The sequence below is a fragment of the Drosophila teissieri genome, chromosome 2R (assembly GCF_016746235.2).
Source record: "Drosophila teissieri strain GT53w chromosome 2R, Prin_Dtei_1.1, whole genome shotgun sequence".
Classification (NCBI taxonomy): Eukaryota; Metazoa; Arthropoda; class Insecta; order Diptera; family Drosophilidae; genus Drosophila; species Drosophila teissieri.
In genome coordinates, this window is record NC_053030.1 from 1,850,311 (window position 1) to 1,876,427 (window position 26,117).

General features: G+C 39.1%; 1 protein-coding gene and 1 long non-coding RNA gene across 3 annotated transcripts; both read right to left on the minus strand.

The window, feature by feature from the left end:
- Window positions 1–1,875: 1,875 nt before the first annotated feature.
- On the minus strand, window positions 1,876–3,368 carry LOC122612934. Its single transcript, XM_043786845.1, has 3 exons — window positions 3,341–3,368; window positions 2,753–3,302; window positions 1,876–2,659 (listed from the first exon to the last, which is right to left on the minus strand). Exons 1-3 carry the CDS (start codon window positions 3,366–3,368, stop codon window positions 1,876–1,878), a joined length of 1,362 nt encoding a protein of 453 aa, XP_043642780.1.
- Window positions 3,369–21,592: 18,224 nt separating this feature from the next.
- LOC122614677 lies at window positions 21,593–22,231 on the minus strand. 2 transcript variants are annotated; one of them, XR_006325755.1, is made up of 2 exons: window positions 21,933–22,231; window positions 21,593–21,864 (listed from the first exon to the last, which is right to left on the minus strand). It is a non-coding gene; the product is annotated as an uncharacterized LOC122614677 (long non-coding RNA). The 2 variants fall into 2 exon arrangements; XR_006325754.1 differs by having other exon boundaries at window positions 21,928–22,231.
- Window positions 22,232–26,117: the final 3,886 nt, after the last annotated feature.

A 26,117-nucleotide genomic window follows, 5' to 3' on the forward strand; every position in this document is an offset into this window, starting at 1 on the left:
ATCATAATCCATCATATATTCTTAGGTGAATCCCCTGGCTACCAATCTTGCCTTATATTTAATTAATTTACCATTTTCATCTTGTTTTATACTAAATACCCATTTGCAATCTACTATATTTTTTTCCTTAGGCATTTGCACTAAGCACCATGTATTATTTACAAAATAAGAATTCAGTTCGTCTTTAATGGCATCCTCCCACAAGATTCTGTCATCACGAGTTTTAATCTCTTCATATGTATTAGGAATATCATTAAAACACATTTGGATATTCATCAGACACTTTTCTAAAAATCTATATGATATCTTTGGTTTGCCTTTAATTCTCTCACTGCGTCTAATTTCTTCTTTATTTGTATTTTCTTTTATTTTATCACCAGTTTCAGCCACTGGATTGGTATTCTCGAGACAAGTGGAATTTTCATTTAGATTTTTATTAGACTTCGATTAGACTTGGCTCCAGCCGCAACTAACTCAGTTATCAGATCATCAAATAAATGAAAATGGTTTACTAGCTGAATATCACTTTTTAATTTTAAAGAAAATAATTGCTTGCGTAGTGGCAGTTGAGATGCCAAACTATTACGCTCATAAATAGAATCCAATTTTTCAAAAATCTGCTTTGCCGTATTTTCATTGTTGGCAAATGTCAGAAAAGAATCACTCAAATATTCTATTATGATCCCCTTTGCATTTCTTTCTGCCCTTTTTACTTCCTCGTTTATTTTTGTTTGTTTTTTATCAATTACATTTAACAAATCGTTTTACTCTAACAGTGCCCTTAATCGGAACATCCATATTGAATATTTTTCACCGTTAAACGGTTTTATGTTCTTTTTTTCTTTGTCCATGTCTTTCCTTGACTATTGACTACGCGTCGTCGCTTTGATAAAAATAACTGTTCCTCTTTTTTTTTTTTCTTCTTTGTTTCTCCGATTGCGTTGCGCTTCTTAGAATCACTTTTGTTGCTGTACTGCTTTTAACACTTATTTTTAACCAAAAATGTTCGTCGTTTTTGTTTATCGTTATAAATACATATGTATGTATTTCGTTAAACTTGTTTTAAATAAGAAAATTCACTATTAATTTAATTATTTTTTGTTCTTATTTGCACAATTAAATAATTTCACTGCTGGGTTGAAAATGTGACTGGGCTCATAACCTATTAAATTTAATATAATAATACACGTTTACGTATATTATAAGCCAGCCCATCAACCAAATAGCGAAACACATTTATTGTTTATACCGTTTAATACATATTTTATTTAAGCAACCGATAGAACCGCACTCTCTAGTTATCTCAAAGCGAATGGACAGATTACTCTATAACATGCATGTGAGAGGCAACAACGAGAGAGAACAAAGAGAGTAATAATTGAGAGCGTTCTTTCTTTCCAAGATCCTCCAAATTTCATCACTCTCACATACACACAAATTTCCATAAGTGTGACCTATGTATTTTTAACAGTTTTAAAACTGATTACCTGATAAAAGCCTCTTTAAACTGTTCAAATGGAACCTTCTGCAGTTGTCTAAATTCGAATTTGACATTGACGCCGCTCGGCATATCACGGGGAGATGCCTTTTAAACATCCAAGAAAAACACCTCGTGTTCGATAATAAACAGAGTAGTTGGAGTTGTTTTATTCTGTAGAATATACATAGGTTGAACTTAACCTGAAATAGAGTCTTAATCTTACATAATCTCTTCCCTCTCAATGTGATAGCAAAAATGGAGTGATTTGGCGCCGAAATTAAGCTTGGCGTCACCCTATTTAGTGCGCCCTAATACGTAAACATCAAAAATCCTGACACAAAATATCTCCAAGTTCTGGCGGCTCTAAATTGAAACTTAACTAACTATCGATAGCCCTAAACCGTTCCGCGACATCCCCACTCCGGTGGAACACTCGCATTCACCACGTCCAGGACAGCTAGCTTCGAAACGGGACGCATTGTCGTCTTGGCTCGATCGTTAGTCCGCACCGCCGCTCGACGAGGGATTCCATCTCTCCCGGTGAACACCTCTTCCACGACGCCTCGTTTCCACTCTCTTTGTGGTATGGCCGGATCACATATGAACACCAGATCTCCTCGACGAATGGGCTCGACGTGCTTGCACCATCTCTCCCTGCGCACAAGTGTTGGCAGGTACTCATGCACCCATCTCTTCCAGAATCGATCCCGCATCATTTTTGCTATGCGCCACTGCTTCCTGGTAGCCCATCTGTTGGACTCCAGTCCATCATCTTTGGAAAGATCCGGAACATCGGGTACTCCTTTCAATAAATCGTTGGGTGTCAATGGAGCCTCCTGGTCCACCGTCACTGGTAGATGAGTGAGCGGATGAGAGTTCATTATGCTCTCCGCCTCAATCAACAGGTTCTCCAGTACATGCTCCTTGGGCGCGATCTCCTTCATTGTGTGCGCCAGCACCTTCTTCACGCACTGCACCATCCTTTTCCAAGCGCCACCCTCAGCTGGGTTCGCCGGGTAATTAAAGATCCACTCAATTCCTTTGGACGACAGCTCGCCCTGGATCCTTGCAGGCTCAAATACTTCGCTGAACTTCCTGACCTCTCTATCGGCTCCAACCAAGTTCTTCCCATTGTCGCTCCTTATCCTGACCACCGGTCCTCCGCGGCTCGTGAAGTTCCTCATGGCGATTATTCAGGAATCTGTAGACAAATCGTGGGCTATCTCCAAGTGGATAGCCCTTGTGGTTAGACACGTAAACAATGCGACCCACCTTTTCTCCGTGTGACTTCCAACAGTCACAAATAGCGGTCCAAAATAGTCCAGGCCGGTATACTTGAATGGCCATCCGTTGGCTTCCAGCCGGTTCTCTTTCAGGGGACCCATCTCCGGCTGCGCAGGTCGCGCCTTCCGTAGCTTGCACACATTGCAGTTACTCATCACCTTCCGTAGCAACCTCCGTAAGTTCGTAATCCAGAACTTCTGCCGAATCGCTCCAATAGTTGCCTCCACATTTTGGTGGCACATCCACTCGTGGTGATGCTGCACAATCATCTCCGCCAGTGCCTCCTCGTGAGACAGTATGATCGGCAGTCGTGCGCTGTATGGCACACACGCCGCGTCGTCGATCCTCCCGCTGGCTCGCATTACTCCGTCCTCGTCGAAGTATGGTGACAGCCCATTAAGTCGGCTGCCTTTGGCGGCCTTTCCTTGGCTATCTTCAGCAAACGCTTCTCCCTGCGATTGCCTTATCAGTGTGCGCTCGGACTCAGCGCATTCCATCGACGTCAGTCCGTGATCCTCTCGATCGATTAACTCTAGCCCTGAAGTTGTTAATATGCTTGATTGCTTTGCAACCCACCTGTGTGCTTCTCCTGCTTGGCTACCATCTCGACATTGCATTAAGCCGTCCTATGTTCTGGTACGTATCATCTGAAACATTTGTTGTTTCTTTATATGTGTTTCTCATCCCCAGAGTTGAAACATTTCATAACCTCCTCAACTACCTCCTGTAACTACTTCTTTCTCAGCTTAAAGGAAATAAAAGTAATACACACAGAAAAATTGAGAACGAAAAATAACGAGATCGTCTGTACACATTTGTTTCAATCACACTCCTGAGAATAACCTTTTTTGATTTCGAGACGAAAACGATCTCAATGTCGATATTTTCAGTTGGGAATCCGTATCGGGTGTACGAATTTTAAAGAGGAAAAATTAAAGCAAAATACTCTCTTAAAGTTATCGGGGAGCTATTAATTTTAGCTTCGTATCCTTGTCGATTAAGATATTATTTTGTTGGTCGGAAAATTGGTATAAATTGGGCTATTTTAAGCCCTTTCCCACCTAAAAGTACGAATTACTATATTTGTGGTATCGGTTGCAGGAATGTGTTCATACGTATGTATGTTTGTAAATAACTGTGCTTACAACTATGTATGTATGTATACTAATAATCCTATTTGTGTTGAATATTCAACTAATATTACACTGTGTCCATTTTATGTTTTTTTAATTTAATATTCGAGATATTCATACATATGTATGGGTAGGTAAGAAAATTTACGACAAAAAAATGTAGTGAAAGAAATTTTTGTAGGGTCCGGAGGATGCATCAATCTTTATCCGAAGTTAAACAAGTTTCTTCAAAAGCTTGAGCAATGTCACCCGAGTATGTACCAAAGAAGAATTATAATATATTATTATTACATTTAATGTAATACGTATTTTTCTTTGCACAGTATATAGTATTATTTAAAAAACTGATTCATTTTCTTGAAAAACATTGTAAGAACATAATCCTAATGTGATTTATTTTAAGATGTAAAAATAATGTAACATGTATGTAAAAATAATTTTATTAATAAATAAATAATTTGTTTTCTTAATTGGTAATTGGTTCGAGATCGATTCTCGATACCAACATCGGTTCGTCTGGATAGTATCGATAAGTATGCCAAAAAAATGTTTTCTTATTAAATAAATAATTTGTATTCTTGATTGGTAATTGGTTCGAGATCGATTCGTCTTGAAATCGAAATAGGTTCTTCTCGATACCAACATCGGTTCGTCTGGATAGTATCGATAACTATTGGCAATCTGAAAATGGTTCAGATCTTGGCTACATTTTGAGAACGGGAACTTTCGTTCTCAAACGGTTTTTCTCTAAGTGAACTTGACTTGCCAATTTCTGATATGCTTCGATTTGAATTTTTAACTTCCTAATAGCAATAGCTTGGTATAATAAAGCCTGATTTACCTTTGAGTTTGGAATATTGTTAACAAAGTATTCGATTAGGCTCTCATCATATAAATAACTTGGCTTGACCAATTTCCTTACTCGTGTAAGGATTCGTAATCATCCACATCGATTTCTTCATCCACATCGATTTAAATTTTAGCGTAAGCCTGCAACTAGAAGTGCTGGTCATGCCTGGTCATTTTTAAACTAAAATATAGTCATGGAGAATAAGATTAGAATAGTATATGAACTACAAAGATAATGCTTATTAAATATTATATAACAGTTTACATCACATATGCAGTTCGGTCAAAAAATTCTGTTTCACTCCACTAAGAAATGTTAATTTAAAATACTGGTAAGCCTAACACTACGTTAGATTAAACACCTGTTATTACAATATCATAATTACGTAATATTAATTCATTTAAATAAATCTGCTTCCAATCGCTTCCCGCCAAATCGTTACATATTCTGCCGCTCACCAATGCATTGGACTGGGCAAGGCTTTATACATATCTATAAGTTGCATCAGCTTCGTTATATTGAAGTAGGTAAATATAGTGACCAATCTGCAGAACAGTGATAATAAAAGAATATTTTGCACAGGCCAACCTCGTAAATTTTCTTGGCTATTGCATCCGCCAAAATTATCATTGTGCACCCCCGAAAAGCTTTGGAGGCGCAGAGAGGAGGCCGTACGCCCAAAAACGAGCCCTTCTCTACGTTTCGTAAGCCCCCTAGATGAGCGCAATCTAGGCAGCCTTCTTTTTGGATTTATGAGCCAGTAGGAAAAGTTTCAGCAAGCCAACAATTTGAATCCATGAGCAAGTAAGAAGTTTCTACAAGCCAGATTCGACGCTGAATTGACTCCAGAAAGCCGCATCAAGACAGCAAAATGTGAATTGTGAAAGTGCGAGAAGATCACCAGTTAACCCATAACCTCACAGAGCTTTAACATAACCCAAAATTGGGAAAAATGAATCAAAATTAGTCTGCGACGAGCTCTGTGTGCGTTAACAACGGCGAGAAATCTGCGAGAATAGCAGAAATATGTTTCCTTTTGTTTTTTTTTTTTAATAAAAGTATTTCTTAGTAAAAGTAGTCGAAAAGGAAAGGAAAATCAAAATTGTGAGAGAATGGTGAAGTGAAATATAATATGTTGTAACCAAAAATTGGCAATACTAAACGTATAACCTGAAAAGAAAATATCATGAAAAACTAACCAATATATAAAGGTAATTTAGAATCAATCAAGAAAAGAATATAAGAACCATAATGTCTGGCGAGAATAAATGTGGTGTACGACTGCCGTAAAAATGAATGAAAATAAAGTATTTAATTGCCCACGTAAAAGTGAATAAAAAAAACTTAATAAGATGAACAATTAAATAAAAGTTTAAACATCGGAGGTACAAAATATAATGTGCACTTTTTGGATCATAACCCCCCTTTTCAGCCAAATCGCCGAAAGCGCATTCGACCGTCTGGAAATGGAGCGGAAAGTTTTCCAACTCTTTTATTTAATTGTGTTTTAATAATAATGAAAAAGTAAAGCTAAATTGCGCCTGCGAAGCCAAAAATATGTAAGAAGAAAAAGAATCAAAACAAAGATGCCAAATTCTGCGACGACCACCACTTTTGTCTGAGCGCCTGAGCTAGATAATGATCTAACTTTTATTGTTTACCTTTTTATATACCCTTGCTACATATAATCATATTACGATTATACTTTGAATATCTAAACTATATTGTTATATTATTATTATTATGCCATATTATCTTTCCACAGCGCCATTCTCATGATTTTCTTAGATTGAGTATATTAAAATGAAAGTAAATGAAATGAAAACTAGAGTAATTAGTTTCTAAATTTAAATTAATTAAAATTTATTTTATATTATCACTCATGAAATAAAATTTATTTTCTATTATCACTCATGAAGCTTATATTAGCTATATAATGAATAAAATCTATAGATTGAAAATGAATTATTGCTAGAGTTTATCGAATAGAGGTCATGCCGATCAAAGATATGTTTGGGTATTAATCGGTTGACTTGAGCATAGGGACCATTTAAAACAATGTTTACATATAGTGCGGATGTAATGGTCATGGATGGGCTACTTTTGTTTGCTGTAATAACACCAACAGCAACAACATTCAAGTCGCAATGCTTTAGTTTGTCTATGTTTTATTGTGATCCTCTTTTCCTAGGTTTCTTATCTTTTGTTTTAGATTTGAGTGAGCGAATTCCTATAAGACTCCAAGCAAGCGAAATCAAGTAATGTTTATGTACGCAAAGCCAGCATTTACGAATAGTACTTATTTTATATCTATGTGTGTCCTTACTGTTTTTATCGTATTCTACTTTTCACCTTTGTTTTTCTTTTTAATAACTTAGCTCTATGTTGAGCTACTTGTATTGTATACCTAAAATTTCTTAGCGTAATCTTCTATATTATAAATCGGATGTATTTTACATAAATTATTTAATTCTATGAATTGTCTCAGCAATCTGCCATAGACGAGTTCATATGGACAGTATTCATGTACTGTCGACGGTGTTGTGTTCAAACAATAGGTTAAATAGTTCAACCATATGTCCCAATCATCTTTGTCAATCGAAATGTATGATCTTATGTATTCATTGAATGTTCGATGACTTCTTTCTACCGTCCCTAACGTCTGGTGGTGGTGTGCTGTTGATTGTTTTCATATACTTGCACAGGTCATGGATTAATGTATTCGTATATTCTGTACCCATATCGGTTATGAACGTCTTCATAGTACCGTACTTAAGTACAAAAGATTCGAATATTGCCTTGGCTACTGATTTTGCCCTTTTATGTGTTTCTGGTATTGTAACTAGATATTTTGTCAGGTCACATATTAGCGTACTCGGTGCCATTTTCTGTTTTAGGTAATGGACCAACGGTGTCTCTAAAACAGTATCGAAGCTGTGTTTGGTGTATTTGTTATAACCATTTTTGGCTATAAATGTTATAAAATGTTGGCACATTTCACATTTTTTTCACATACTTGGTTATAACCTGATTCATTCCAGGCCATAAGAAGAATCTATTTATTTTTAGCAGAGTACGTGTAATCCCTGTATGACCTCCTTCTAGAGGATCGTCATGGAATTTTGACAGGATTGCTTTAATATGACTTTAGTAATTTTTGTCTATGTGTGTCACAATTGTCAACAGCGCTATTGTTAATTTTGACTTTTCGCTGCCCATTTTTTTAAATTCATTAAGTGATACAAATTCGAAAATATGCTCACTGGGTGACAGCTTAACATTAGTGATTTCATGTACCCCGGCTTCTTTATTAAGCCTAGAAAAGTATTGTTCTATTATTGTATTGTATTGTTTTCTTTAGAGTACAGATCATTAACTGAGAAGTGTAAGTTAACACTTTTGCCATGTTTGAAATCGCATTTTTGGTTATTAATTTGTAAACTCACAAATCTTTACGTCATTATTATAAATGACTTCATAGACCTTGGGCTCTTTAATTTTCTTAAGCAATTTTTGTGTTGTATCTGGCTAGATATCTACCTGTTTTTTTGATGATCATGTTTGGACCATTAGTATATTTCTATTTATTTCCTTTAAGTTTTTGATGCTTATTCTTGATAAGGCATCTGCGACATAGTTATTTTCCCCTTGAGGTATTCTACCGTAAACTCATATTCGTCAGGATCCAACCTCATTCTTGTAAGTTTGGAGCTGGGATTTTTCATCGAGAAGAGATATGTATGTAGGTGGCCGATGGTCGCTTAAAATGCCTGCCATATATGTATGTACTGAAATGGTTTATTGCCCAATGTATTGATTCTAGTTCTTGTTCTGTTGTGGACTTATTACTTTCGCCTTGTGTAAAGGTTCTTGAAGCGTATGCCACAGGTAGTTGTTGAGCGTTCTTGAGATAGTACCGCTCCACATGCTTGTTTACTAGCATCTGTGGTTAACAAAAATTGTTTGCTGAAGTTATATAGGTTTCATCAATGCTTTCTTTAAATAATAAAATGCATTATTGCATTCTTCTGTCCATTCAAATGGAACATTCTTTTTACAGAGCGTTGTTAGGTGGCTAGATTGATATAAATTTTTTTTGATAAATCTCCTGTAATAGTTGCAGAATGCAACAAATCTTCTAAATTCAACTGCATTCTTTGCCTGCGGATAATTTTTGATGGCGTCATATTTAGTGTCATCAGGCAATTTACCTTTATCTGTACATTTGCGTCCTAGATAAGTTACTTCCTTCATAAAGAAAGTACACTTTTCTAAATGTAATTTAGGATTATGCTGTCTGCATAACTTGAAGACATCGGTTAAGTTCTTTAGCATATGCTTTTCTGAACAGCCGATTACTACTAAATCATCCATGTACAAAAAGTCTTCCGAAGGTTTTAGGCCTGCAAATGCAAGTGTTATCATCATTTGGAATAAATTGGGGTCTATTTTTAACCCAAATGGAAGTCACGTGTATTTATATAAACCTGTTGTGGTTGAAATAGATGTGACATTTCTAGACTTCTTGTTCAGCTCGATTTGATGAAATCCTGACATAAGGTCTAGCCACGAGAAACATTTTGCTCGTCCTAATTGATGCAGAATATCTTCTATTCTGGGAAGTGGAAATTTGTCTACTAGCAGTTTTTTATTGATCTGACGATAGTCCACTACTAATCGCCATCTCTTAGTTGCCGAATTAGGCAATGACTTCTTGGGTACCAAGAGAAGTGGGCTATTGTATTCTGATATAGATGGCTCCACGATACCATTTTTTATCAATTTGTCTACTTTCCGTTGAATTTCTGGCTTTTGACTTTCTGGCATTCTAAAGTTCCTAATATATACGGGATTCTTATTGTTCAATCTCAACTTTTGCTTATAAAAATTATTAGCAGATATGGTTTCTGTTTCGAGACCAAAGATATCGCTATACTCGGTGCATCATTTAGTTAAATCATTTTTAAATAAAGAGGGAAATTTAAGATGCTTTAACACTTCTAAAGTTTTTTCTACTGTATTAACGGCATTTGCTTCATAAACCTGATAATCTTCTTTTTTCGCTTTTTATTGTTGCACTATTCACTATAGCGTCTTTATTTGTTGTATTTATTATGCGAATCAATACATTATGAGTTTTTGCCAGAGTGCTTGCTAATATTATTCCAGGTTTTAATTCCTGGTTGGGAATAAGCATATGTTTATTGCTGGATGTAAGATGAATGATGGCTATGAATGATGTAAGATGAGTTATCTAACGATTGTATTATAGGAATGTTTATATTCCTGAAGTTGTGGGGTCTTAAAGTGAACCAGTCTTCCTGGTCTTGAAATTCCAAAATACAATTGTATTTCTAAATGAAATCTAAACCAATTATACCATCGCCTGGTATAGGAAAATTGTCGGACACGATCTGGAATTCATAGGATATTGCCGTATTTGCAATGCCCATATCCAGATCTTTAGTGCCGAGAAACTGTATTGTCCCTTTCCCAATGCCTGATAAACTTGTTATGTTATCTGGATTAAAATTTTCTATTTTATTTTTTTTACATTTAATGAAATATCTGCACCAGTGTATTAAGAGATTTACCATCGAATTGGTACTTATGTTTAACAATCGGACGAATATGCTAAGGATGAGATTGATGTTGTAAATATTTACTGTTGTTGTTCGTCGCTCAAGGTGGTCTTCTTGTTTTCCGATTGTATATTTCGGACGCTCCTATTATTGTAATTATTATTATTTGTCTGGTTTTGGTTACCCCTCTGGTAATCTCCACCTTGGTTGTTATTATTGTTACCGACACGTCCTCTATTTTCTCTGCGGTTCTTGTTATAATATCCTCGGCCATTACCCCTGTTGTGGTAATTTCCTCGGTCATTGTATCCTCTACCATTAAAGTAGAGGACACTATTGGCATTGCCGGTAATCTCTGTACTGCAATCCATATATTCTTCGATTACAGTATTCATGCTCTGGTGATGTCGACAAGATCATAATACAGTTTTGATCGTGTTATTTGTGCAGTATCCACAGTGATTGAATATCTTCTTGACATTGTTTACGACGTTAGACGTACAAACGTGGACAAAAGTATTTTGACAACGCAATGCAAGATCAACCACCGCTTTTAACTTTTAAATGAGACGAGTAACGGTAACCAAATTAATTTTGGGAGATAGACAACAACAAAGGCATTAAGAGAGCGAAAGCTTGTATTGATAAGGAAACATATTTATTTTCTATTATTATTTGTACGCCAGCCTTTGATTTTTTGGGTGGACACAAGTATTTTGACAATTCAAAGTTTCTTAAAAAAATTGTAGAATATGTATAAATTTGTGATGAAGGGGAAGGGGAAGGCAAATGGATGTAACCAATACTCCAATAAACTTTGTTTTTGTTATGCAAAAACAAGAGCCCTCAGAGCGACGTTTGTAGTCGTGAATAGCCAACAATTTTTGTTGACGTGCGCACCTTTGCTTGGTGGTGAATTCGATACTCCTCGCTAAAAACAGTTATAGCCAACTTATCATAAATTTTGTATGCTAGCTTTTTAATTCTTGTTTGTATTACATGGAACTAGCCAATAACCTATTACTCAATAAAATTATGCTATTATTGTAACTACAACAAAATGAGTAGGTAAACATTTCCAGAAGGGGTGCTGACACGCGAAGTGGAGTAGGTAAAAAAAAACGACGACATAACGTTTGACGGACAACTTTGACAAAAGGGGATCGTATTACGCGGCCCGCGACGATCCATCAGGCATGCGGATGCCTGAAGGGGAGGGAACGTGGCCGAAACATTGCCCGATCGTTTTACGATCAAGCTACAGCTTGTGGGGCAGTGAGGACTACGACGATCCATCAGACATGCGGATGCATGAAGGGGAGGGAACGTGGCCGAAACATTGCCCGATCGTTTTACGATCAAGCTACAGCTTGTGGGGCAGTGAGGACTGTTGACTGACGAACGGTACGAACTTTTTCAGGCATTACTAATATTTATTCTCGTTATGTTGGGGAGGTGAGGGGCTTACCAAGATCCCATGACCCAAAATCGACGAGCTTACGCCGGCATCCTGGTGCCTGAACATCGGATGCCCCTCCCTCGGCCTGAGTCATTTCCCAGGACACAGGCACGAATACACCGACGTAACAGAATTGGCGCCCAACGTGAGGATTTGTCATATTTGTTAAGGAATAGTGTCATTAGGCATAAATTCCATCATTTAATGTCTTAATTAATTTGACTTTGTATAGAATATTGGACTTAAGTAGAATCAGTGCGCGCCCACTAACTTTTTTTACTATTTAGCATGAATTAAAGTCCCCAGCTTCTGCAACCGAAATCACGCGTAAATGGTTCAGAATAGAGGAATGACTTTGAGATGACTTTCGTTTATTATCCTTTTAAAATCGTAAGTCCTTTGTTTTGTCATTAGAAAAATCGGTTTGAAAAAAAAATTCCCTAATTCAAAAATGTGGGAGATTTCCTTGTTATAATATCAAACCACTAAGTGCCGATCGACTTTTTTTTTGTAAATCACGTAAATATAATTTGAGGGTGGCTCACGCTTCCAACGTATTAAGCCAAGTAGCCAGGTCGTTCGAGAAGGTTGAGTTCAAAGAAGATAGGAGCGCAGATAAAATGGTAACGCATTTAGCGGTGCGGTGCGGGTATATCGTTTATTTGACGATCCAGTACAGAGGGGGTGGGGGAACTGACCGGAAAACGTAAAATCGACGCTGCCCGCGTACTAGGCTAAGGAGCCAGGTCGTTTGAGGGGCTCGACTCTTTGCGGCTTTCCATGACTAATTTTGGGAGGGGGGCGATTTTAGTTTCTTTGGTTCACGCTGCCGGCGTACTAGGCCAAGTAGCCAGGTCGTTTGTGAGGCACGTGGCCAGGGAAATAGGAAAACTGTTATGGAGTCCGAACGTAACGGTCAAATAGCAGCAGGCTGTGGAGTCCGCAAATATCGGTCAAACAGCCTGATTTTCCGACGACTGGCGGGAGGGGGTTTTCGGACATACACTGTCTTAGGTGGACCAGTTCTCATATGGAGCCATTGTAAAAGCTCTCCAGGAGAAGGTAGGCCAGCTCACATATGGAACCAAGTAAAAGATCCCCTGGAAAAGAATGGCCAGTTCACATATGGAACCATCGTAAAAGCTCCCCAGGTCTTAAAAAGCTATCTGTGGGGATTCTGGATAGTCCAGGTGGTGGGGCCATGCTTGGTTGTTCGGAAAAGGATTGGGTGGCTTGTAACTCAGCCACTTTCTTCTTCAAAGCGTTTACTTGAGCGATCATCTCCAATTCCGCATCTCTACTCTGCTTCACTAAATCCATTAGTTCTTGTTCCCGCTTATCGGCCATCTCCGAACGGTCTTCGGAACTTGCATGGTACCGTGGCAACATGCTAGAGCGTCCTCTAGGCGGTCCTAGCGGTAAATCTATTCCTCCGGCTGCTTCATCCATCGTGCTTTCAATCTGTTCGGACAAGTGTCCTATCTCTTCCGGCTGGTTCTCGAAGTTTTGTGGACTCTCTTGATCTAGTGCCTCATACAGTCGGGGGTGTCTCCCGCACTCGCACTTCGTGGTGCACGACCCTCTTCTTGTGTTCGCGATCGGGTTACTCTCCCGGTGGCGGGTTGAAACAACACTTTCTTTTTTGCCCTCCTCATTTACGTATTTGGATTGCTCTATTTGATACTTGTTTTTTTGTTTTTTTTTGTGTTCTGCTTGGTATGCAGCTAAATATATTACACGATCTACCGAGAAAGTTTCTGACTACAACTGTTAAAATAAGATAGGTAAGCTGGGGTGCTGCTACGCCATTAATAAGTCTCTCCTCAGTCAAAAAACCGTCCGGTATTTAAGGCCCAAAATAGGGGAAAGTGAGAAATATGATTCCTAGGTGGGAACACTTGGCATAGAAGACCACTAGATCAGAAAAAAAGCTCTATGCCAGTATAAAAAGACCATGGCTCACCGATGAAAAGGCAGTGAGAGTCAGTACCCGGGTAAACACCCGTAGTCAGTCGGTACCCGGGTAAGCATACCCGGAGGTAGTCATCCGTACATCAAATAGCCGGGCAATTATCCTTCTGTCCATCGAGGGGAAGACTCAGGGATAACTCCAGTCTCTAAGAAAAACGTCAAGGAGCAAGGACACTAGCATCCTTTAAAAGAAATAACAGGACTAACAAGGAACACACTTTGAAGGAAGACCATAGTTCCACGAAACTCTCAGGATGGGCGGCAAGGAGTCTAAGGCCTCCGTCAACACAGCAAATGTGATAAACACCGTGGAGGTTGTCGACCACAAACAGGAAATAGAAGGAGTACAACATACCCTGGAATTCATCGCTGCTATACTGATCTTCCTGGCTCTGTTAAAGATCGTAAAAATCTACAAGAGATCCGTACAGCGGAGGAGGGACCATCACCATGTCCTGGACAGGATTGCATCCGGTGTCCCACAAAGTGCTGAATTAAAAATACAAACGGCAAAACAATTAAAAGAACAAGTGAACCGGTGCATGGCCGTTAATGTGAACATCAGCAAAAACCAAACAACAGAAAGTGCTCGCTCCAAGTAACCTGAGAGCCGAATAGCAGCCAAAGCGTGCTACAAAAGAACAGAAACACAACTCATTCATATTTTTATATATATGCATACTCCACTTAGTGTATTTTTTTATTTTGTGTATATCTTATTAATGTTCGGTTAAAACTAATTGGTGCACGAAAGTATATGTATGTATACATCCATCACTATATATATAGCAACACCCAGGATCCAACGCGTCGAGATCTCATCGCTCCGGATTAAAATGGGGTAAGTTTGACGGAACCCTGTTCCCAAGTTTTTTTATATTCATATATATACATATATTCTCGTGCTTCGATACTCCTCGTTAAAAACAGTTATAGCCAACTTATCATAATTTGTATGCTAGCTTTTTAATTCTTGTTTGTATTACATGACACTAGCCAACAACCTATTACTCAATAAAATTATGCTATTATTGTAACTACAACAAAATGAGTAGGTAAACACTTCCAGAAGGGGTGCTGAAGGCGCGAAGTGGAGTAGGTCAAAAAAAACGATGACATAACGTTTGACGGACAACCTCAACAAAAGGGGATCGTATTCCGCGCCTCGCGACCCATCAGGCATGCGGATGCATGAAGGGGAGGGAACGTGGACGAAACATTGCCCGATCGTTTTACGATCAAGCTTTTACCACAGCTTGTGGGGCAGTGAGGACTGTTGACTGACGAACGGTACGAACTTTTTCAGGCACTACTAATATTTATTCTTGTTATGTTGGGGAGGTGAGGGGCTTACCAAGATCCCACGACCCAAAATCGACGAGCTTACGCCGCCATCCTGCTGCCTGAACATCGGATGCCCCTCCCTCGGCCAGAGTCCTTTCCCAGGACACAGGCACGAATACACCGACGTAACAGTTTCCTGATGTCCAGCTGCAGAAGTCGGTATCAATGCTAAGGGGTCTGGGCAACACTAAAACATTGCCGATAAGACATTTTATTGCTGATGTGCTGGTAGACGCTGGTAGACAACATACAATTTCAGCAGAAGTTCGTCGTGGTGCCAGATGACAAACTAGAGTACAATGGTTTTCTGGACTACGATTTCGTGTCGAAATTCACTTTTCTCAGAAGATTGCGCCGGTGGAACAGGAGGCGCACAATGAGCTAAGTATTTATAATGTTGTCGATATTGAAATCCACACTCCTCCGCAGTTCGAGCCAGTTATACGATCCATTGTCACGGGTTATAAACCGGAGTCGCACGCTGCAAAAAGCCCAATCGAGCTGAAGATTGTGCCAAAGGAGATGATGATACCATTTAAACACCAGCCCAGTTGATACTCAATGGTTGAATGCGAAGCGATTCGAGATCAAGTTGCGGAATGGCTACGAAACAAAATAGTACGCAAGTCGACGTCGAATTTTGCCAGCAGAGTCGTCATCGTCAAAAAGAAAGATGGATCCAACAGAGTCTGCGTTGATTTTCGTCAACCTAACGCCATGGTTTTACAAGACTGCTTTCCCGTGCCGCTTAGCGATGACATCCTCGAAAAACTGCAGGCAGCAAAGCTTTTTGTCATCATGGATTTGGAGAACAGTCTTTTTCACGTCCCTGTAGAAGAGAAAAGCCGAAAATACACAGCGTTTATAACCAAGGAAGGTTCAGGTTCAATAAAACGGTAGATAAATGCTTGGAAAAATTTAAATTAGTGCTGGAGGTAGCTGCTCGTTTTTCATTGATTATAAAATGGAAAGCATTCATTGATTCCGTTTTCTGGAAAGCAGGATTGATTTCGGACATACGGTTCAAAACGGAAGGGTTTGGCCTGGCTCCGAAAAGACTCGAGCTGTAAAACATTTCGCTATCCCGACGAATGTTAAAGCAGTGCAGTCGTTCTTAGGACTGACTGGCTTTTTTCGCAAGCTTATAAAGGGATACGCACACATAGCTCGACCATTAAGAAACCCGCTAAAAAGGATTTTGAATTTAAGATGGACGCCAAGGAGCTGAACGCATTTAAGCAGTTTAAGAATAGCCTTTGCTGATTCAAAACGACATAGTTACATCTTGGAGGTTAAAGCAGCATACTTAGCTATCGAGAAGTTCAGACACTACTTGCTGGGTGTAAACTTCGTGTTGGTGACTGACTGCGCAGCGTTTACCCAAACTGTAAGGAAGAAGGATGTTCCTCGTGAGGTTGCGCAATGGATTTTGTCTCTGCAGGATTATTCGTTTGCAGTGAAGCATCATAGCGCTGATCGCATAAAACATGTTGACTGCTTAAGCCGATTTCCAAATATTCTTCTGGTGGGAACAGAAGTAACAGCCCGTATAAAGAAAGCACAACAGATAGACGAGTTTATTAATGCAATCTTATGTATCCTGGAGAAGGGACCATACCAAGGATATAAGCTAAAAGGAGATGTTCTGTTCAAATATGTTGAGATTATAACTGAAGCTCATGCAGATAGACACTTTGCAATAACAAAGACGATGCACAGCCTGCAACAGCACTTTTTTATCCCGCATATGGAACGAAAGGTGGCACAGGTTATCGCCACATGCATAAAGTGCATAATGATCAATAAGAAAATTGGTAAGCAGGACGGTTACCTGAACTGTATAGACAAAGGTGGTCAACCGCTACAGACGATGCATCTGGATCACCTTGGCCCAATGGATTTTACGGCAAAACTTTATACGTACATATTAGCAATGGTCGATGGATTTTCGAAGTTCGTGTGGTTGTTCGCTAATAAATCTACAGTGGCCGATGAAGTTATCAAAAAGCTGGAGGAATGGTCAAAAGTTTTTGGATTTCCCGTTCCACGGTTAGATAGAGCGAGTTAACCGAGTTATCCTGTCCATCATTAGTAAACTTCCTGCAGACAATACAACTAAATGGTATAAGTTCGTTGCCGAAGTCCAAAAAGCAATCAACTCGCATGTTCATTCGACTACACAAAAAGCACCATTCAAGCTGATGTTTGGTACCAAGATGCTGACCAAAATTACAGACAAGATAACTTGGTCCTAGAACAAGTATTAATAAAAGATTTTGAGAAAGAAAGACAAGAAATGCGTCGCGAAGCTCGAATGCAGATACAAAAAGCCCAAGATGTCTACAAACACAATTTTGACAAAAGAGAAAGAAGGAGGTCACTTATAAGGAAGGGTTGCCATTAAGCGGACGCAATTATACTTTTCTGGCTAATACTTTTTTTGGTCCTTACGAGGTGGTGAAAGTGAAACGCTGTGGTCGCTATGACGTCAAAAGGGGTGCCGAGTTTGAAGGTCTTAATTATACCTCCACAAGCGTAGATAACATCAAGTTGTGGAGATATGTAGCAGCAAATGAAGACTTGTTGTCGTCTGGAGCAGACGATGAGGAGCAGGATGACCGAATGTAAGCAGGCGATATATCGAGCAGTTGGCAGTATTGTTTGGAAAGACAAGAGTTGGAAGCACTAGAAGTCAAGAGTCGATCGAGAGCCAGCGGAGAATAAGAACGTAAAAAGAGGTTGCTACAAAGAAGCCGAGCTGAACTAAAGTACACAAGCCGTAGTCGAGAGTTGTATAGAGCCGTAGTAGAAGCAGTAACCCAAAGCCGTAATCTAAAGCCGTAATCTAAAGCTGTAATCTAAAGCCGTAGCAGAAGCCGTTATCCAGTGCTGTTGTCAAGCTGCTTTTGTCTCTTACTTATTATAAACATTCGCCGAGCTAAGAACTTCAACTATTCGTTGTATTACTACATAAATACCTATTAATTATCAATAAACTATAAACATATATGTACATATACTACTGTAAAGGTTCCAAATAAGAAAACTTTACTTGTGAGTTGATAATATCAAACTGAATGAAGGATGAAACCCACGCAGGAGTTCGTTGTTTATCCCAGATATTTATATCCTAACGCTCAGGAGTTGGTTATTTTTAGAAAAGGCATTGCTGCAGCGGTTCACTAGCTGTACATACATTTCTTATGTAAATCCTTTTATATACATTCATGTTCGTCTGAACAACTACAAAGCCACGCCAATCCGACTTCCAGCGAAGTTGCTGCACATTTTTACAGAGCAGTCTTCCTTGTTCTTATGACAGTTCGCTGTGCTAGGGGCTTCACTACAGACTACGCAAATAGATTTCAGTGTACAGTAAGTCTTAGTGTGGCCATATTCTTGGCAGTTAGTGCACTGTACTGGCCGATTGCGCTTGTGTGGCTCTTCTTCTGTGATACGCCGATGCAGTAGGAGCTGTAACTTGTAGATTGGGTGAACTTCATTTTTTTTCAGTATCTAGCTCTTTGGCTCCAACTCGATTTTCAACATTGGTTGTGGTTCCTTATTTCGGTGTGAGTTTGAACTTTTGTTTCATTTTTTTTTTTTTTTTTTTTTTTTTTTATTTTTGAACAGAAAATAAAAAAAAAAAAAAAAAAAAAAAAAAAAAAAAAAAAAAAAAAAATCATTTATGTTCCTGAACGTCGAGATCTCAGGAACTACAAAAGCTAGAAAGTTCAGATTAAGCATACAGACTCCAGAGACAGAAGCAGCGCAAGTTTGTCGATTCATGTTGCAACGCCCACAAACCGCCCAAAACTGCCACGCCCACATTTTTTAAAAATGTTTTGATATTTTTTCATTTTTGTATTAGTTTTGTAAATTTCTATCGATTTGCCAAAAAACTTTTTGCCACGCCCACAAACCACACAAAGCTGCCACTCCCACATTTTAAAACAAGAGAGAACGCTACAGCCGAGTTCCCCGACTATCTGATACCCGTTACTCAGCTAGTGGAAGTGCGAAGGCGAGTCTTCAACACTGACAGTTTTTTTCGGTTTGAGGGCGTTAGAGTGGGCGTGGCAAAAAGTTTTTTGGCAAATCGATAGAAATTTACAAGTCTAATACAAAAATGAAAAAATATCAAAACATTTTTCAAAAGTGTGGGCGTGGCAGCTTTGGGCGGTTTGTGGGCGTTAGAGTGGGCGTGGCAAAAAGTTTTTTTGGCAAATCGATAGAAATTTACAAGACTAATACAAAAATGAAAAAATATCAAAACATTTTTCAAAAGTGTGGGCGTGGCAGTTTTATGCGGTTTGTGGGCGTTAGAGTGGGCGTGGCAACATGAATCAATAAACTTGCGAAGCGTCTATGTCTCTGGAGTCCGTATGTTTAATCTTAACTTTCTAGCTTTTGTAGTTCCTGAGATCTCGACGTTCATACGGACGGACAGACGGACAGACGGACAGACAGACGGACAGACAGACAGACGGACGGACAGACGGACATGGCCAGATCGACTCCGCTATTGATCCTGATCATGAATATATATACTTTATATGGTCGGAAACGCTTCCTTCTGCCTGTTACATACTTTTTAACGAATCTAGTATACCCTTTTACTCTACGAGTAACGGGTATAACAAGAGAGAACGCTATAGTCGACTATTCCCCGACTATCTGATACCCGTTACTCAGATGGTGAAAGTGCGCAGGAGAGTCTTCAACACTGACAGTTTTTGCGGTTTGTGGGCGTTAGAGTGGGCGTGTCAAAAAGTTTTTTAGCAAATCGATAGAAATTTAGAAGACTAATACAAAAATGAAAAAATATCAAAACATTTTTCAAAAGTGTGGGCGTGGCAGTTTTATGCGGTTTGTGGGCGTTAGAGTGGGCGTGGCAACATGAATCAACAAACTTGCGCTGCGTCTATGTCTCTGGAGTCCGTATGTTTAATCTCAACTTTCTAGCTTTTGTAGTTCCTGAGATCTCGACGTTCATACGGACGGACAGACGGACAGACAGACGGACAGACAGACAGACGGACGGACAGACGGACATGGCCAGATCGACTCCGCTATTGATCCTGATCATGAATATATATACTTTATATGGTCGGAAACGCTTCCTTCTGCCTGTTACATACTTTTTAACGAATCTAGTATACCCTTTTACTCTACGAGTAACGGGTATAACAAGAGAGAACGCTATAGTCGACTATTCCCCGACTATTTGATACCCGTTATTCAGATGGTGAAAGTGCGTTTGTGGGCGTTAGAGTGGGCGTGGCAACATGAATCGACAAACTTGCGCTGCGTCTATGTCTCTGGATCTCAACTTTCTAGCTTTTATAGTTCCTGAGATCTCGACGTTCATACGGACGGACAGACGGACGGACAGACGGATATGGCCAAATCGCCTCGGCTATTGATCCTGATCAAGAATATATATACTTTATATTGTCGGAAACGCTTCCTTCTGCCTGTTACATACTTTTCAACGAATCTAGTATACCCTTTTACTCTACGAGTAACGGGTATAAAAATGTTTTGATATTTTTTCATTTTTGTATTAGTCTTGTAAATTTCTATCGATATCGATCGGTATCAGATAGTCAGGGAACTCGACTATAACGTTCTCTTTTGTTTTGTTTTGATCACTGGCTCAGGGCGAGCAAGTGCTTACGTCGACAAAATTGAGCATGCTTAATCTTAACATTCTAACTTTTACAGTTCCTGAGATCGGGGCGTTCGAACAGACGGACATGGGCAGTTCGACTCCGATCAAGAATATATATACTTTACGGAAACGCTTTCTTCCGATTGTTATCTAGAAACGTTTTTCAAAAGTGTGGGCAGACTTGCGCGGTTTGTGGGCGATAGTGTGGGCGTGGCAACGTGAGATAATATGGGTCTATATTTCTGGAATCTCATGCTTACTCTAAATTTTCTATCTTTATGGTTTCTGAGATATCGACGTTCATATTGGTGGATGGACGGAATGGCCAGATTGACTCGGTTAGTGATCCTGGTCAAGATTTTATATATAATACTTTACTATATATGGTTGGAAACGCTTCCTTTCTAACATACTTTTTAATGAATCTAGTATGTATACCCGTTTACTCTAGTATACTCGTTTACTGGTTTTCCGAAAGAGTACATTTTCAAATTTTTCACTGCTTATCTTGTATAGCTGGCTACCTTTCTTTTACAACAAGTATTCTAAAAAACCCCTGCTATTCTCACTAACCTGCTTTTCTTTTGCTCCTCTTATTTCAAATAAAACACTTAGAACAGCGTGGTCACTTCCCCTTTCGCACTTTCCAGACTAAGTCGAGCAGGTTAAGCTAGGTTAAGCTGAGCTAGTATGGTCAACTCGGCTTATTAAAGTTTTCGCCCAATCTCTCCTGCTGTTGCTGTTTTGCTTTTCTGCTAATATTATAATCCCTCCAACTTTTCGAGACCATTTTTGTAGTACGTTTTCTCCTTTGCTTCATAATAGACCTCAGTTTTGACGATTACGTCTTTATTCGACAAAAATTTCTTCCCAGCCAGTATTGAAATCTGAGAACAGGTAATAGTCGTTGGGTGCCAGATCGAAGCCAAGTTTATGCATTTTTGCCATCGATTTCAATGACTTGTGACATGGTGCATTATCTTAATAAAACGGACACTTTCTTAATTTTTAACTGCGTGCATTTCTTGGCGATTTTGTTTTTCAAATGGTCTAATAATTCCATATAATAGTCAATGTTGAGTGTCCTCTATTTTTCAAGGTAATCAATGAAAATTATTCCACGCGCTTCTCAAAAAATAGACGCCATTACCTTACCAGCCAACGGTTGCGTTTTTGCATTGTGTGCAGTCTACTTGGATCACTGTCGATTGGACCTCGGAGTGAAATTATCCATTCGTCATCATCATCAAAAAGGCGACAAAATATCGAAAATCGTGCTAGGGAGCATGAACGTAATAACTGCAAAGAAGAAGACGCGTGTCCCGTGTTTTGCGCGGGTGAGCAAGAAGCAATTTACCCTCCGTCAAGGGATACTCAGAAATGTTTATTAGATAGTGCCGAATAGGTAATTCACCTCTACCTCAAACGAAGAATAAAATATGGACATGATTTCCTGTCAGTAACCGTAAAGCCTGCTAAATTTGCTGATGTAGCTATTATTATGTATTATGTATTTAGATAATACTGAGCTTTATAGAAAGAACAATAGGTCAGTTAACAAGCAATTGCTCTCTGATTTCATATTCTAAGTACTATTCGTAGCATCTCGAACTGATGTTGATTTGCTAGAGTCAGAACTTGCTATCAGTCAGCGTTTGAAAATTCGGAGGCACCTAATTCGGATGAAGCCGAAGAACTAAATTCTGAAGGACAAGAAACTATAGTTGAAAATATCTAGACGTGACGATGAAGAACTGGCATTCCCTAACAAATATGCTGGTATCTAAAGATTAAAAATTTAAATGAATTAAAGATTTAAGATACACAACCATCTTAACTTAGGAATGTAGATAGAACGGGTTGTCGAACTTATAAGGTATTCTTCAATTATAAGAAGTTGGAGTAATTAAATTTCGAAACAATATTTAAACTTGTTTACGCTGCTAAAGAGCTCAACCAAGATTTTATGGGATAATCGCATGTCTCCTGCCCACCTGGAAGATAAGAAGAAGAAGAGTCCTTGATTCGTAAATTTGTCCTTTTTTTTAGAACTCTAGCGGCTGCTGAAACTAAATGACCATGGCTGCAAGTACTGCTGAAGCGCATTCTGGATATGGGAAATAACTTTAAATTTACAGTTTACGGAAATGGCGCGCCTGATAAGACGTGCACTGAATATTTCGATTACAGATATACAGAAGTTTTATAACCAATGAAAAACCCATAGGGTGTTTTTGGAAGTAATTGTTTTACTACTTTTTATTGGATGTTCACGTCATATTAATAGCTTGAAAGACACCCCAAAAGTGGTTTTCAGCAATGAAGAGTCTATGCCTAGTGTAACAGCCTTTTCAGATTGTAACTATGTATCTGTGGATGCCCTGAATTTGCTCGGTATTTTAAATACCAAAGGCATAAGCACGGGCGTTCGTTTTATAAAAAGGTGGCGCGAAAATCTGTCGATTCGGTATTTCGTACCCTCCAACGCTCCGGACAGAAATATTGAATCCACTTCCAGAAGCAATTCGAAATTCATCTCCTTATCACGAAAACTGTAACAAATTAGAGATTTCTTACTTTGCAGTCATGCTATGTGAAAGATCCCAATAAGAAGACGTTCATACGTTGAGTTTTTGTAAGAAACTAATTTTATTTAAATGAGTGACATGAGAATCGCTTCTTACAGTAAATGGCTGTTACGTCGGTGTATTCGTGCCTGTGTCCTGGGTAAGGACTCACGTCAAGGGAGGGGCATCCGATGTTCAGGCACCATGATGCCAGCCTAAGCTCGTCGATTTTGGGTCGTGGGATCTTGGTAAGCCCCTATCCTCTTCAACATAAAGAGAATAAATAAAAGTAGTGCCTGAAAAAGTTCGTACCGTTCGTCAGTCAGCAGTCCTCACTGCCCCACAAGCTGTAGCTTGATCGTAAAACGATCGGGCAATGTTTCGGCCACGTTCCCTCCCCTTCATGCGTCCGCATGCCTGATGGATTGTCGCGGGCCGCGCAATACGATCCCCTTTTGTCAAGGTTGTCCGTCAAATGTTATGTCATCGTTTTTGACCTACTCCACTTCTCGCGTCGGAAATAATTTGTTGTAGTTACAATAATAGCATAATTTTATTGAGTAATAGATTGTTGGCTAGTGCCATGCAATACAAAAAAAAGATAAAAGGCTAGCATACCAAAATTATTATAAGTTGGCTATAATTGTTTTTAGCGAGGAGTATCGAATTCATCACCAAGCAAAGGTGCGCACGTCAACAACAATTGTTCGCTATTCACGACCACAAACGTCGCTCTGAGGGCTCTTGTTTTTGCATAACAAGGCGGTTACTCGCCGCTGAAAATTAATTTTTATTTAAGACAATATCGAACACAAAAATATTTAACTTCTTTTAATGAAATACATTGCCTGGAAGAGGCTAACATTAAAATATTTTTCTTTAAACCTGACACCCTTCGGTTACAATTGTTACAAAAATATACATATATTTACTAATGGTGTAAGAATAAAATGAGCACGAGAATATATGTATATATATGAATATAGAGAAAACTCGGGAACAGGGTTCCGTCAAACTTACCCCACTTTAATCCGGAGCGTTGAGATCTCGACGCGTTGGATCCTGGGTGTTGCTATATATATATATAGTGATGGAGTTATACATACATATACCTTCGTACACAAAATATTTGTAACCGAACAATAATAAAATATACACAAACAAAGATAAAAAAAAATACACTAAATGAAGTATGCATATACTTCATAGTTGGTTTTCTTTTCTTTTGTGACACGCTTTGGCTGCTATTCGGCTCTCAGATTACTTGGAGTAAGCACTTGTTAGGAAAGTCTACGCTGTTGCTTGTTTTCGCTAATATTCATATTAACGGCAATGCACAGGTTCACTTTATTTATTTAATTGTTTTGCCATTAGTATTTTCAATTAAGCACTTTGTGGGAAACCGGATGCAATTCTGTCCAGGGTATGGTGATGGTCCCTCCCTACATTTTCATTAGCATTAATAGAGCCAGGAAGATCAGTAAAGCAGCGATGAATTCCAGGGTATGCTGCACCCCTTCTATTTCCTGCTTGTGGTCGACAACCTCCACGGTGTTAATCACATTTGCAGTGTTGTCGGGGGCTTTAGACTCCTTGCCACCCATCCTGAGAGTTTTGTGGAACGATGGTCTTCCTTCAAAGTGTGTTTCTTGCTAGTCCTGGATTCTTCCAAGGTAGGTCCTGTTATTTTAAAGGTTGATAGCGTCCTTGCTCCTTGACATTTTTTTCCTCGACTGGAGTTATCCTTGAGTCTTCCCGCCTATAGACTGACAGATAATTGCCCGGGTATTTGACGTACGGATGATTACCCAGGTATTGACTACGGGTCTTTGTCGCAATCCAACTGAATCAACTCGAGGATGGTACCCCTTCCCCTGCTTTTAGATTCTGGTTTTGAATCTTCTAAGTCTTACGATCTCACAAAAAGGGTGTACGCAACATGGCCTACGTAGAGGCCTAAGTAAATAGTCCCCGCCTTATCGAGGTCCTACGCTTCGGCGCATCTGCATACCTTGAGCGGCGAGGACCTTATCTGTGGTCTCCCACTAAACGAGAATAGATTATTAGATTAGATTACAAAATATAAAATAAAATCATTTACACAAATATGAACCGAGCCCAAAATTGTATGACTTTAAATATTCGTGTTCGTCTAAACACTATGCCACTGATTAAACACATTTTGAGCTTTCTTAAAGCTGTAGAAGCACTGACAAGAGGGTACACACAGACAAAGAAACTGATGAACGGAATATATTTTTTGAGGAGATGAACGATATAATGCTATAGATACTTCAAAAGACGCTCTTAAAAGGGACAAGGACGCAGATTATATAAAAGAAAGTACAGACGAGCAGGCCGATCATAATGAGGAGTTAAGGAATATATTATCAAATAAATGGTTTAATTTTAATTATTGTTAGTTCATTGTAGTTATTGTAGGTTCAACAGGCAAATTTGCTATCGAAGGTTTCACTCCTCATTCCATATCAGGGTGGTTTCCTAGACATAGTTGCGTACTTAATGACCTTGTGAAATTATTGTGCTGCAAAGCAAAAGAATTGAAGAGAAACCGACTTTAAGGGGAATGATGTGAACAGCATAGAAGGCGATTGATCAGCGAGTACCAAATCGGAGAGCAACGCAACGACTTTCTGGTGGGGATCTGAAGAGGTGGCGCTAGGATCTGTAGAGTTGTTATTGATCAACAAGCAGACCCATCTGGAGCAATTTTGAGGATGCGATGTGTATGGATAGAGAAGTTGACGAAGAC